The following is a 13,356-nucleotide window of genomic DNA, read 5'->3' on the forward strand; positions in this document are numbered from 1 at the left end:
AAGGATAGATTTTAAAGGATAAATACTATATTTAAAGACTCAGAAAGAAATAAAAATGATAACTGATACAGAGCCTGAAGAGAAACAATATTAGGAGCAGGTCACATCATAACAGGGAAAAATCTATATATATTTAAGGGGGTGTGCCTAACAGTCCAACTGAAAAGAAAATAGGGAAAAATGCTTCAGACAAACAAGAAGATTTCAGAAGCTTACTTTGGCCACCCAAAAGGCAGCCAATAATTTAGCAGGAGCTGCTAATGACTGCTCCATAAATAGAAAAAAAAACCACCCAAACCACAAAAACCAAACCTTTGATGATATTTACAGAGAGTTAACTCTCTATAAGGTAAAGCTAAAGGGACTGAGGAGTTTTTTCAGTCTTAACCAGAAGACCAAAAGTCAGAGTCACACAACCAGAGCGATCCACTGCTGCAAACAGGCCAAATATGCATGTTCTCTTCAAATCACTTCAGAAAAGAAATATAACTCTCTAGGGTCTGGGAGGGAGGAGAACAAGGTAAGGGAGAGCAGGTGTAAGGCATCCTCAGCAAGCAGGGTTTAAATGCGGCCTGAGGTAAAAGATGAGATTTTCAGGCAGAGCAGAAGCATTGGTGGGGTAGAAAGAAAACAAAAATGATGGGAAAGTTGGTGTAGCAAGCTCAGCAGAGGGAAGACCAATGGTTTAATGCTGTTTTTTACCAAGTTATTGCTGTTAGGCCTGAGGTGAGATGCATCATGCCGTCATAAGGTGCAGATGACATTGTTTTAAAAAATAGCTGCAGGGCTTGCCTTATAAATACAGGCAACCTTAGTTTTTCTAAGCATCTGTGTGCTGAGCAGAGCTCTGTGCTGCAGGTGCAGTGTGTGCTGCTTGGACACATCGTTGCCTTGCTGCTCCTTTCCAGACTGTAGAAACCACAGTGTTTTCCTGCCCAAGGGCCTTCTGGGCCATCTCATCCTGGGTACGACCTGCCTTTTTCTGTTAAAGAGAATCTTTCTTTGTTTGTTGGATCATTTTACCCTCTTGACAGCAAGAGTGCTGTGGGCTAGCAGTGCCAAGGCAAGCTTTCGTGACCTGATGGACCAAGTGTCCTGGCATCCCATCTGGCATGGGGTGCGTGTGCTTCAGGGCACCCTTGGTAATTTGTTGTTATCACATGTCTTGAGAAGAAGGCATGTGCTTTGTCAAATTAATTTATTACAAGTTTTATTGGTGGTGGTGTGGAAAATCTCACGTGGCTTTTTTCAGTCAAGGGACAAGGGTCCCATGACAAGGGCTCGAACGTGCTCTGATGAGCCTGGGGCTGGCAGGGATGGATGGCCGACGGGTATGGCAAAAGGTTAGGGTGAAGGATGAGATGAAACGGTATCAGCTCGTGGATGTGTCTGGCAGCATGTGGCTTAACGTGGCTAAGCACCTCCAAATGAGCTGGAGAAGCTGTTGGTACGAGAAATGTGTTTGTCTGTCCACCCCTTAATTCCTTCTCAACCCCGTGTACCCCATACAACCCTCCGTTATGGACATGCAGAACTCGTCTTCCCACAAAGCTGCAAATCCTTTTTTGATTTTCTCTCTCTTTTTTTTTTTTCTTTTTCTTTCTCTAAACTGTCTGTCAAATGTCACTGCCTTCCCATCACTCTCCTAAGAGCTCCTTTGGGAGGGTGATGGCAAGGCTGCCCTCCGTTGCATTTTCTGCCTTCTCTCTGCCACATCAGCCAATGCAAGCTGGGACTTTGGCCGTCTCGCGTGGCCTCGCTCCCTTGCGCGTTGGTCTCACTGTGGCTTGCAGCGGCTCCTTCTTCTCTTCCTGCCCTCTGGTTACTTCACAGCATCACAGGAAAAAAAAAAAAATATATAGACCATTAGTTTAGTTCTGCAGCTAAAAAAGGCACCAAGGAGACATGTTTGCTGATTTTTTTGAGCCTTGAATTTAAGGGCAAAGGTTTTTGTCTTTGTTTTTCTTTCATTCCATCTGAAGAGTTGAGAAGAATAGCTGGGAAGAAGGGGTCAATATTCCTACTCTCATGAAAGTCTGCAAACATATGGCCTTTGCCAGCACAGCTGCTTTCCTGCCACGATTGACAATCAAGGGTAAAACTCAAGATGCTTTTTCAAAGGAAAATGCAGTGGGAAATTTTTCACTCTACTGTTCATGTAGTTTTATTTCCAAGGGCAAAATGAAAAGTTGCACAGTATTTCACCTTGGTTTGATCTAAATGGCCAACCAAATAAGAAATAGATACCCTTTCGGTGTGAGTTTGACATTGGATCTCTCTTGCCTCAGTAGCTGAAGTGCCTCGACCTCCTGCTTCTCTTTCTTGGCCCAAATTCCTGGTGGTACAAAGTTTCTTGAGCAGCAGTCCCGTTGTTTACTCCACCAGCAAGACAAGACAAGTTAGTGGGAAGTCCAAAAAATCATTTGACAGTGCAAACCAGGGTAAAGATACTGCCAAGAACTGATGGATAGAGGTTAGCTTTATTTTGGGTCAATATTAAGTGCTTTGTGTGGTTGTTTTGTTGTTTTTTTTCTAGCAAAGATGATGAAATGTTACAGTTCAAGAATGTTAAATATACTGGTGCTTACTCAAAATGGAAATCCAGATAATAAACAAGCATTACTGCAGGGGTCTGTGCATGCAGAACACCAGGCTGGAGTTGTATCTCTAAATTACATTGTTAGTCTGCAACTCTGACCCCTTTGTCCCTATATCTCTCCTCACTGTTTGGTGGTCTTTTTTGTGTTGGGCTTCCTCGCCCCCGCCCTGAAACTTCAGAAGCTGAATAGAGAGAAACTATTTTTGTTGCTTCCAGATGACTATGTTCTAGCTATGTGTAGGAATGGGTGTTATTCAAGCTTGAATGGAGGGGATTGGGCTAAGATGTGGCTGGTTTGAGATAACATTTACAGAGAGTAAAGAGAGATATCAACTCTGTTCTTCTCTAATTTCACCTCTAATTCTTCTGTTTTCCACCCTGGCAAATCCACGCTCCGCGTAAATTCCCACCACTCCCTCTGCCATGTGGCTGCGAACGTTGCTGACTTCTGGCTGTTATACTATCGATCTGCTCCTTCACTAATGCAAAAGAGTTTGGTTTAAAACCTTTATCATTATAATTGTGTGTGTATTCTTGTGCCTGTATGGGAGAAAGTTGCCGCCTTAATTTAATCAGAACTTTAAATTTTGCCATGGTGGCAAAGGAAAAAAAAAAAAAAAAAAAATATACACACACCTGGTTTCTGGTTAACTCTCAGAGATCATGTGTTTGGTCGCTCTGCGGGTCAGAGTCTGGAGAAGCAGGCACATGACTGTAGCTGTTTCTTCATGCAACGCCAAGTATTTGCACAAAAATTTCATCATCCTCTCTCAGGAACGGCTGCCAACCGCAGGGTAACGTGGTTTCACTGTGGAGGGGAAAAGATGAGTTTTATATGTAAAATTACTTTTAACACTGCAACACTTCTTGACATGAAGGTCAATATGTGCCTAAATTACTCTAAGTAACTGAGTTTATTATAATTCCTCTCTGTCACGTTCCCTTGCTGCAGCTGTGACACTGTGCTGTGTAACTTATTTAATTATACAGTTGTGTTTGCTGCTGTGTGTCTGTTGCTGGGTACGCTATGAATATTTAGATTTTTCTTTCTCTGCAGTTCTGTAATTTAAACAAATTCACTGAAGTGTATTTAACCTGAAGTAATCTAGAATGGGCTGTGCTTTTTTAGGAACTTCCTTCTGCAAAACTGTATTCACAAAAGTAATTTTGTTCATGTAAAGATGGGAAGGAGAATCAGCCCTTACCCGCAGTGCATTTCTGTAGTTTTTCTTTGTTTTTTAAAACAACTTCAATTCACAGTGCTATTGGTGCTTTCAGTGGGTGTATTTTGACAGCATGGACCTATGCTCCAAACTTGTGCGCTTATACATGTGTACACCCCCAGTTTTCCTTCCACAGAGTTCATTTGTTCGCTAACCTGAAAATGTCAAAGGTCTGTGGGCAGAGCTGCGTTTAGCAACCTGGTAAACAGAAATTGCGGGACATGCTATTTCCATGATAAACTCTTTTTCTCTCAGGGTATTGATACAGCTTTTTAAGTAGGGATTCATTGTATGCTTGTCAGCACTGTGCTGGGTAGAAAGACTGTGAGTAACATCTTGGAATATTTAAAGAAAATGTTTAAGGGGGGGGGCGAGGGGACTTTACACCGCTTTTTAAGAAAGACATCAAGATACAATTATAGGCAGAGGGTAGATCTATAAAAATATCATAAGTGGATCTAAAAATAGGACAAATTATCATTCTTATAATTAAGCCTAATGGACCTTCTTGTGTAAGTTTGATAAGATGGCTTGCTAATATTCACACTTTTTTTTTCTATTTAGTCAGTAAATTATGCATAAAGGACAAAACAGAAACGATCACCCAGACATTTGCGTCACTTGTGTCTGACTAATTCTCATCCATTGTTTTTTATAGTTTTAAAATGGGAGATGAAGCAGCGGGGCTGATATCTGTGCTGATAAGATATGTAATAATGACTGTTTTCTTAAGTTGCATATGCTCTTTTTGAAAACGAAAGATTGCTAACAGTCATTGGTGAGTTCTTTACGTTGAATCAGTATGCAGTAGAGGCAAATTCTGTGGAAGAGACAAAAGAGCAAAGAGAGAGTAAAAAAAAAAAAAGCTGACTTCATGTCATCTGTATCTATTAAGACAAAAAGTGTATAAAGGTTGAAGGAAAGGAAGAAGAAAACACCTGAATGCTTTTTTCGGAGTAGGTGGTGGAGGCAGCAAGTTGTTTCTCTTTAAATGTTGATTATTTTTACTCTAAGTTGTATGAAGAAAAATCTTGATAAGGAATCACATTTATCAAGGTGGGAATTGAATTTTGCACTGATGGGTCTGAATTTTAATTTGAAGAGGGTACAGAATATAGTTTTCAGTTAAATGAAGATAATTGGATGGAATAAAGGTGTGCTGTTCTTATATAAATCTATTTGCTCTGCCTGTAAAAAACAACAAATGGCTCATGTATTATTGTAAAATAATTGCACTGGACTATTCTGCAGCAATTAGAAAATTCAATAATGCCAGTCAGAGGCGGGAGAAAAAAAGAAAAAACCCAAGCAGTTCTGGGATTCCCTCTCTATGAAGCTTAATTCCCATTCGAAGGACAAAGTACTTTCTTATTCTGGTCTCAGAATTAGATCTCTGGGATTTAATTCCTCAACAGGGTTTTGATTGATTTTATTTTAGTAGTTTTATCTTATTTCATAACATTTGTATTAAATCAGATACCTATGAGCACTTAATCATTTTTGGCTTCTAGATCTTTGTATTTAATATTATATTTGCTGTCAAAACTTAATATAAATAAGAATCGCAATAAACATAAGTCATTGATCAGATGCAGCAAACTACAGCAATGACAGGGAGCCAAAAGCCTGATCCAGAAATCTTTGTCTGTAATAGAGACACCTATTGACTTCAGTGGGTTTTGGGTCAGGCCTCAAATGGAAACAAAACCCATCTATGCTTGCCAGACAGGTCAGCAGATGACCTGGAATATGATAGCCATTAATCCACTGTAATAACTGTGTGTCCTTACTGAAAAATGGTGACTAGTAAGACAAATGGGAGGATGCTGCGTTGTGTTCACATGGTGTAAAACAGAGAAGCTACAGACCAGATGAGGGGCATCTGGTGTGTAAAACCAAACTGTCCTTCAAGTACCCTTAACATCCATCTTCTGATCACAAAGTGCAAGGGAATTAGCTGGCACTGCCTGTGTGGGCCCCAGGGAATAAATGTTGGAGGCTCCCAAACCTTCCTCATAGGCTCATAGTATGGAGGAGAGGACATAGGTGATGGCAATACCAATGCTGCAGAGTCCCCCTCCTAGGGACCGGGGGAGCTGAGTGTCACTGAACAAATACCCCTCACTCAAGGGAGACGTCTGTTTAGAGAGATTAAAAGGCTCATTCCCTTATTTCAGGAGCTATGTCACTAGGGAGCAAAAAAAACATCCAGGCATTAACCTGAGAGGGAAGGAGATTGACTGTGTAGGAAAGACTACACAGACTACCGTGTGGTCCTTTTATCTGGAAGGAGAGAGTCAGGGAGACCTGATTTCCAGTGCCTTCTCTAGGATTGTTTCTATAATTCGCATTAAATACTAGTTATTAAAAATAGAGGACTATATCTTGATTATGTGAGTGTGTACTGGACATGCTTCAATAATGCCTGTGGGATCAGGACGCCCCTGCTAGTGTTGTAAATCAAAGAAATAAGCCTTTGGAAACAAAAAGTAGTCGTATTTTCCAAGTGCTGATCCCGGTATTGCTTGAAAATAAACCCTGCTTTATTGATTAAGGCAGTAAGTTCTTAAAATTTGTAATTTGGAGAAGTGAAAATTAAGTTACCTTACAGTGCCTTTAGATTATAACGAGGTGCATGTATTAGGGATGGCCATAGTGTCTGTGAACCTAGCTTGCTTTTCTAGATGTTTCACTACATCTACTGGAGAAAATAAAGATCTCTAAACCATCCTCCCTGGTGACTGCCAAATGAGGTCCAGAAGGACAGTTCTCTTCTGACCTGCAGAAGAGGACACGTGCCGTTCCCAATACCCCAACGGGGCAGCTGGCAGAGGCAAGGTCTTGGATCTGCTGTTCAGCTGTGGAGGAACTGAGGAGGGGTTCCCTGGGTGACAGGGAGCCTGGTGACATCTTCCCCGGGGCTTTCAGCAGGGTGGCAACTCTTCAGGAGGTGGCTGGTTGGGTGGATTGATTCCAGCCAGCTCAGCCACTTTAGCATCACACCCAACTACCTGTCTAGGTGTAGCCCCTTGCCTTCTAGAAGCCTTGAAAAACACTCTGAGAACCAAGATGTTCAAATACCTTTTTTGCAACAGTTTTTGCCATTTTATTCTCCTTTTTACCGGCTAAGGGATGATTAAGATGAATGAGTGGGAATGAAAAATTTGGTGACGATGAGGAGGTGTGAACAACCTGTGTGGAGACAGCACAAAAATAGGATATCTCCCATACCTCCCTGGAGAGGGTGAACATTAGCTAAATGAAAACTGCTGTCTTAAAGAGCTCTACTGGCATTTATTTTATTTTTTTTTTTAACTCTACGTGCTGGTAGGAGAGGAAAAATTGCTACTGTGGAAGATATCAAGTCTGGAGGGGAAAAAGAAAATGTTCTCATCATAAACTAAATTATAGTAAATTAAACCAGGTAGCTAGCATCATGCTGGCTGTTTGGCTAGAGTATAAACAGGTTTGGATTAATTGGCACTAATGAGGCTGTGCTGTTTAGGGGTTTATATTTAAATACCAACTGTTGTCCTTCCCATATGTGTCGAAGAATCTCTTCTGGATGGCGTTCAGGGGTTGGCATAAAAATTTGATAAAACCCCTAATCTGCATTTATGTATTTGTAGTGAAAAGAATAAAGACAAATGTGTCACAAGGGATTTAATAAAAAAAAAAATAAATCTGTAACGTGGAATAAACCATCACACTGACTCTCAGAACCCCTCTTCCACAAAAACCCAAGCTAGGTTAAGCGACAATGTATGTAATGCTCAGGTGGCTGGTGTTGTATGCACAGCTTGTTTCTGGATAACTATCTGTAGTATACTAATTGGTTTTAAGAAAAGAGAGCTGGTACTTATGGAGGATATGTACTTAAAGAGTTTTCTTTCTCAAACAGAGAGAAAAAAGCTCTATTTTCTGGTGGCTCTATGCTGCATATTATGTGCTAATCTGTTCTATTTCAGCCTATCCCCTAGAGTTTCTCTGTTGCACCAAAACTCTTGGGGATGTTAAAAAGGCAGAGAATATTCTGTGGTCTAACTATACAGTTCCCTAAACTGGGGCAACCACCAAGCACCTCAATGAGCCTCTTGACCGCCTTCTGCAAAAGGATGCAGCAGACAGCACCGGCAAAGTTTTGCCCTAAAGTACAGAGTATGTGTCATAAATTTTCTTTGCCAATATTCGGTGTAGCTAGAAGGAAATATTAATTCAAGGTCCTGGTCTTGAAAGCTACATTTCTAACGATGCCTTTGTCTGCCATCTGTATCCTGCCTGCTCTGCCCTTGTACGTGAGCACGGCTGTACACAAACACCCCCTTCTATTTTTAAGGCAGAAAAGCTGAAAGAGGCTGAACGTTGCACAGCCTGGAAACAAATTCAGTGTAGCTGTGCACCTGTTATTTTTAGGAGCACAGACTGCAGAAGCAATAATGCTGCCTCTGGCTTAGAGATCTCAGAATTGTGAATGACACTTCAATGTTTGTAACTGCTATCGGTCTGGTGGGACAACTTAGAACCTGCTGATATAGCTTAAAAAGGCAAGAGCATTGTATCTATAGAGGGAAAAAAAAAAAAGCCTTTGGGGGTTACAGCAATATGTTGCCTTGGAAATACTTGAATTGATCGGTTTTACCGTTCTCTTCAAAAACTTCACTTTTTAAAAGCTTTAAATCAAGGAAGTTTGGGTCTTGAATGATGCAGCTTTAGTGGCTGCTTATCAGCCACTCATGAATATGCATACTGCAGAAGCTAAACTGTGGCATTTTTCATTTTAAGGTGAAATTGAATGACCTGAAAATGGATCCGTCTTCTCCTGTGTTACCAGCAACCATTTTAGAACAAACTGCCTTGCGGCTAGGATGCAGTCCCACAGACAAGAAACTTGCTGTTTACTTAGATGAAGAAGATGAGTTAAAGAATCTTCGTGAATGTTTCTGTATCCCAAAAGTCAAAGATCTGCCTCCAAGTGAGAATTATAATTACAGCGAGGGAGCGGAGGGAGGGAAGGGTGGGGCTTCACATCTTCTGCATGTGTTTGTCACAAATCTTTGGAAATCATTGTCACTTATGAGATAATTGAGCAATTGCAGTCATATCTGAGCACAGTATGTCCCTGGTGTTGCTAAATCAATCCATCAACTTATTCTAGCACCAAAAGCTTTATGCTCTCGTTCCCATCCTGAATAAAATGTGAGGATACAGTACTTACATGGTGCTTATGCTGTCAGTCAGCTGCTTTGAACAATATAGTGACTGATTGAAAATTATAGGCAGAAGCATTTCTATCTAATGGTTTGAAACGGCAATGTCACTTACAATAGTTCAGAGCAGTTGCTTCCTTGGTATAATGTAGTTTGGTATTATCTATCTAGTTACAATTATTTTAGTTAATGAAAGAGACGGTACATATATTATATTAACATTTATGCCTTATTGCTGGTAGTAGAGATGATTTTCTTCCTGAGGCCAAATGGAAGCCTGTGCCTTAGAACAAATAATTGATCTGAGCAAATAATTCGTAATGAAACCTTTTATTTGAAGATATTTCCCACTTTCCTCACGGATTGCCTACAAATAGATAACTGCACATGGCTTCAATGTAGCCATGCAAAATGGTTCTCGAAATTTTCCTGCCTGGGCATGGAGAGGACCTGGTGTACAGGCAGGGAGGCAGGAGGGGTGTGCGGGAAGGCTGGCAAGCTGAGAGGGAAGCATTTGCCTCAGGTTAGCGCTCCCAGCTGAGCGAAAGTACCAAATATTTTCTTTTTTTTTTTTTTTTTTTTTTTTGTACCCACCGCTGCTGCTGTGTCTGGCCAAAATCACGCAGGGAAACCTGGTGGGAGCACCCACCTACAGAGGCAGCATGGTCCTGGGCTCTTCTCCTGCTTCCCACGTCCTGTCTGGGTTTATTTTCAGCTCACATATAAAACACATGGGGAGCAAAAGCTATGCTTGCTCTGCAGGCCCTGCTCATAGCACACTGGAAGCTGAAGAAATGGCGTATTATTTCCTTAGATGGTGAACATATATAGGCATAATCACGCTCCTCCTTTTTGGCCTTGGCAGAAAGTTTCTATTAAAAATTAAAAGCAAAAATATCATAGAACTTTCTTGCAAAATATTTTTATTTTCTAATAAATACAGATACAATTTTCTGCAGATTTTTTTTTTCTGAAAAGTACTGATGGTACATGAGAAATTACAGGTACATGTCCCAGATTGTCAAGTGAGGATCTGTGATAGAAAATGGTATCAATCGTCTGAGTTCCTGGAGATCTTTTGAAACAATCCTTGTCTTCAGTATCTTCCTGCCAAGCAATGATGAATGTTAGGAATGCAGTCTGCTCCTGTCCTTAGGACACAGAGATGATAAATCGTAGTTCTCTATGTACTGGTGGTATTGGCTTATCTTTCCCCACATTTAAATCCTTAAGTTTTGCTATTTATATTATTCGGAGCAGAACTGGACGCTTTACAAATATTTAAACTAGGTGCTTCCTCTGCATGGAGGAGGTGTTGTCAGCCTGTCTGCCAAGAAGTAATTTTTTTCTTTTTTTTTCCCCCCTGGTTGCTTAAAATGTTTTCCTAAACCCCCATCTGTTTGTTTGGGTATGACTATTCTATACTCAAAGCCACTTCAGCTGTCACCATACCGCTGCAAAATGTCCCTCTAAAGCTGGAAAGACGCTGGAAGGGAGTTCACATGGCCATTGCGCCGCTGCCCTTAATCTGGCTGTGCTATCGAAATCCAGCTCAAGTGGGGCACCTGAACTGCAGCCTTGTCTTTGACTGCGGTGTGTCAAATGTCTCTCAAGAATGTGAAAGGTCGCTTTTCAGCGTAGTGTTGCAGCAGCTTCAGTTTAAAAAATCTGCTGAGAAGTGCATAGAGGTTTTGATACCCCTGGGACAGTTTTCATGGCTTCCCTTCCAATGTCCATTTTTTTTTTTTTTTTTTTAATTGCTATAGTATTTAGACCCAAAGACTGCTGATGTGTGGTTTTTTCCGTTGTTACTATAATATTTAGCCCTGAGACTGTGGATGTATGTGTTTTAGTGAAGATAAGCAGCCTACAAAGTAGTACCAGTTGAACAGCACAGAGAACCTATCATTCCTGTGTTCCCAAATTGAGGGTTTTTCTCCTCCTCTTTTCACCTGTCTCTTTTCTGTGCTTCAGCTGTCATCAGGAACAGCTTCCCTGCTGAAAAACAGCAGGGGAGTAAATATATATATATTTACATTGTGTGTCTATACTATAGAGACAGATCTCCCATGACACTTATCTGAGCACAGGAGTGGATCCTAGATAACATGCTTCTGAAGATAAATGTCATTACAGATATTAGCCATCAAATATTCTTTATGTATTTACATAAAACATTACAATGAGGTTTTAAAATGAAGCCTTACAAGAAGCAGATGAGAACATCCATAGGAGACAACTGTAAGATGACGTACATAAAAATATTTAGAAAGTCATTATAATAGTTTAATTTAGTTATCAACTTATAAACTGTCACAGCTGTTTATTTGTTATATCAATCAAGTGGAAACCACTAGCAGACTAACTCCCTGGCAAATCTTTGAGTTTTTATGTGCGAGCATAAGGAACGAGGCTCAAGTGAGCAAATAGGAAAAGATGACAAGAGAAGATTTAGAGAAATGTTTGGTTCTCCTTGCTCTTCTCCGAGCTGTCAACAAAGTCTCCTTAACGCTTTTTCGTGCACTGCGGGGAGGAGGTAGGAATGACGGGATTGCAGTTGGCAGTCGGGCACCGAATCACCAATCTGATTAAGGCTATGGCTTACGCTTTGTCATCTTGTAAAGGAATAGAGCATCATTTGGGTTTCTTGGGAATAAAAAGATGTCCCAGAGTGAAAATGTTGAGCTATATTTCCCTGAAGAGATGGTTAAAGGTAGTGGTTAATCATATAAACCTGGCTTTTTGTCTGGAGGGCTTGTCAGGGGGCTCTAGGAAGGTGTGAAAGAGGTGATCTTTTATCCTTCAACAAGCGATAGGACTCAGATACGTATAAGCAGATTTAGTCCTTCCTTTCTAGTTAATAAAGACATTGTATTTTTCCCTTTTGTTTGGACTGAATATTTCTGAAAATATACTTGCTTTTTCTTTAAGGTTTAAAAGGTATAGAAATACATCTTTAATGTAGACAAATGGGTATATTTAGTATGCAAAATAATGTATGTTATTAGATCTGACCAGTTTGCATGAATTTGAGTAGGTGTGAGAATAATTTATAATGTATCTAATTAATCTTAATGTAAATTATTGTTCAGGTATTTTTTTATTCAGGCTACTCTAAGGACACATTTCAATAATTATGTCCTGTTTGTTTTGCACCAGCCTTTATTTCGTTAGTTGTGCTTATTTCTTGTTTGAATATTTCAATATATATTGCATGTCAACTGCAGCTCCTCCAGAAGTACAAAGGGCCAATACTGTGAGAAATGAGGGTAATTTGGGGAAAGATAAGTGCTAATTTTAAGAAAACAAATGTGTTACTGTAAAGAATACCACAGTGACCGAGGAAATGTTGGAGCACAACGGTGTGCTGGTCAGGAGAAGTCGTGAAATGACAAAGATGCTGCAAAAACCAAGCCTAGTTTGGGAAGCAGCAGTGGTCTAAAACAAGTCTTTTAATGATGTCAGAATAGGGGAATTAAATGGCTTTTTGTGAAAACTAAAAGAGTACAGCCCAATACAGAGTTGATAACATGCCCTAAAAAGAATATCCAAAGTAACAGTTGTAAAAGTAGAAAAAATACACTTTGTCAAAGTGGTAAAGCCATCCCTCTCCAACAGTGACCCAAGAGGCGTTTTTATTTAGAAAGGGCTGTGGTGCAAGAAAAGCTAACTTGCTTATAATTCCTCACCTGTTTTAATGCTTGATTGGAGTGCAGAGAGTATCCAAATTCTTGAGCAAAGATCCTTCTCTCTATTCCCAGTGAGACAGTATTATTGTGTTTCTTGATAGGAAAAGAACTGTTAATAGAACCAATTTAAGAGCATGGATAATATTTATGCCTCTCTGTTTTCATTCATATTAGGACAGAGATGAAAAACAGACATAGTATCTGTAAAACAGATTAGGCTGAAATTGCTCTCTGACTTCTGCTTTTTAAAAGCTTCTAAAGCTTTAATTAAGAAATTACCCAAGTTGTCTATACTTCTGAAAAATGTGTTTCTGGTGAAGTTCAATGAAGTTGGTAATTGTTAGTGCAAAAGGTAGTAAGAGACCTTTTCCAGGCATCTAATGTATTTTTCTACAGACCTAACATAAAATTTTCACAGACATTGCAATCTTATCATTCGTTTCTAGCATGTGTCTTAACATACTCGTTCACTTTTTTCTGAGGTATATCGAGTATATTTACCAAAAATCCATGTAATGTTAGCTTTTGGGGTATTGTGAGTATATGTATAGGTGAATGCAAATTACTTACTACTTCTAGAAGGTCGCCATCACTTGTCCCTCCAAGAATCTCTAACATGAGAAATAATAGAAAAAGGC

At 40.0% G+C, this 13,356-nt stretch overlaps 1 protein-coding gene across 5 annotated transcripts in view; it reads left to right on the forward strand.

Moving 5' to 3' along the window:
• The first annotated feature begins 3,375 nt into the window (after positions 1 to 3,375).
• KYNU (kynureninase) overlaps positions 3,376 to 13,356 on the forward strand; it is a 59,656-nt gene continuing 49,675 nt past the window's right edge. Inside the window, exons 1-2 of one of the 5 annotated variants that reach the window (XM_030018638.2) lie at positions 3,376 to 3,393; positions 8,605 to 8,794. In XM_030018638.2, coding sequence (XP_029874498.1) covers positions 8,626 to 8,794 — 169 coding nt within the window. In that variant the 5' untranslated portion in view covers positions 3,376 to 3,393; positions 8,605 to 8,625. The other 4 variants (XM_041124519.1, XM_030018630.2, XM_041124518.1 and 1 more) reach the window with 4 other exon arrangements.

Source organism: Aquila chrysaetos, chromosome 6, assembly GCF_900496995.4.
Source record: "Aquila chrysaetos chrysaetos chromosome 6, bAquChr1.4, whole genome shotgun sequence".
Taxonomy (NCBI): domain Eukaryota; kingdom Metazoa; phylum Chordata; class Aves; order Accipitriformes; family Accipitridae; genus Aquila; species Aquila chrysaetos.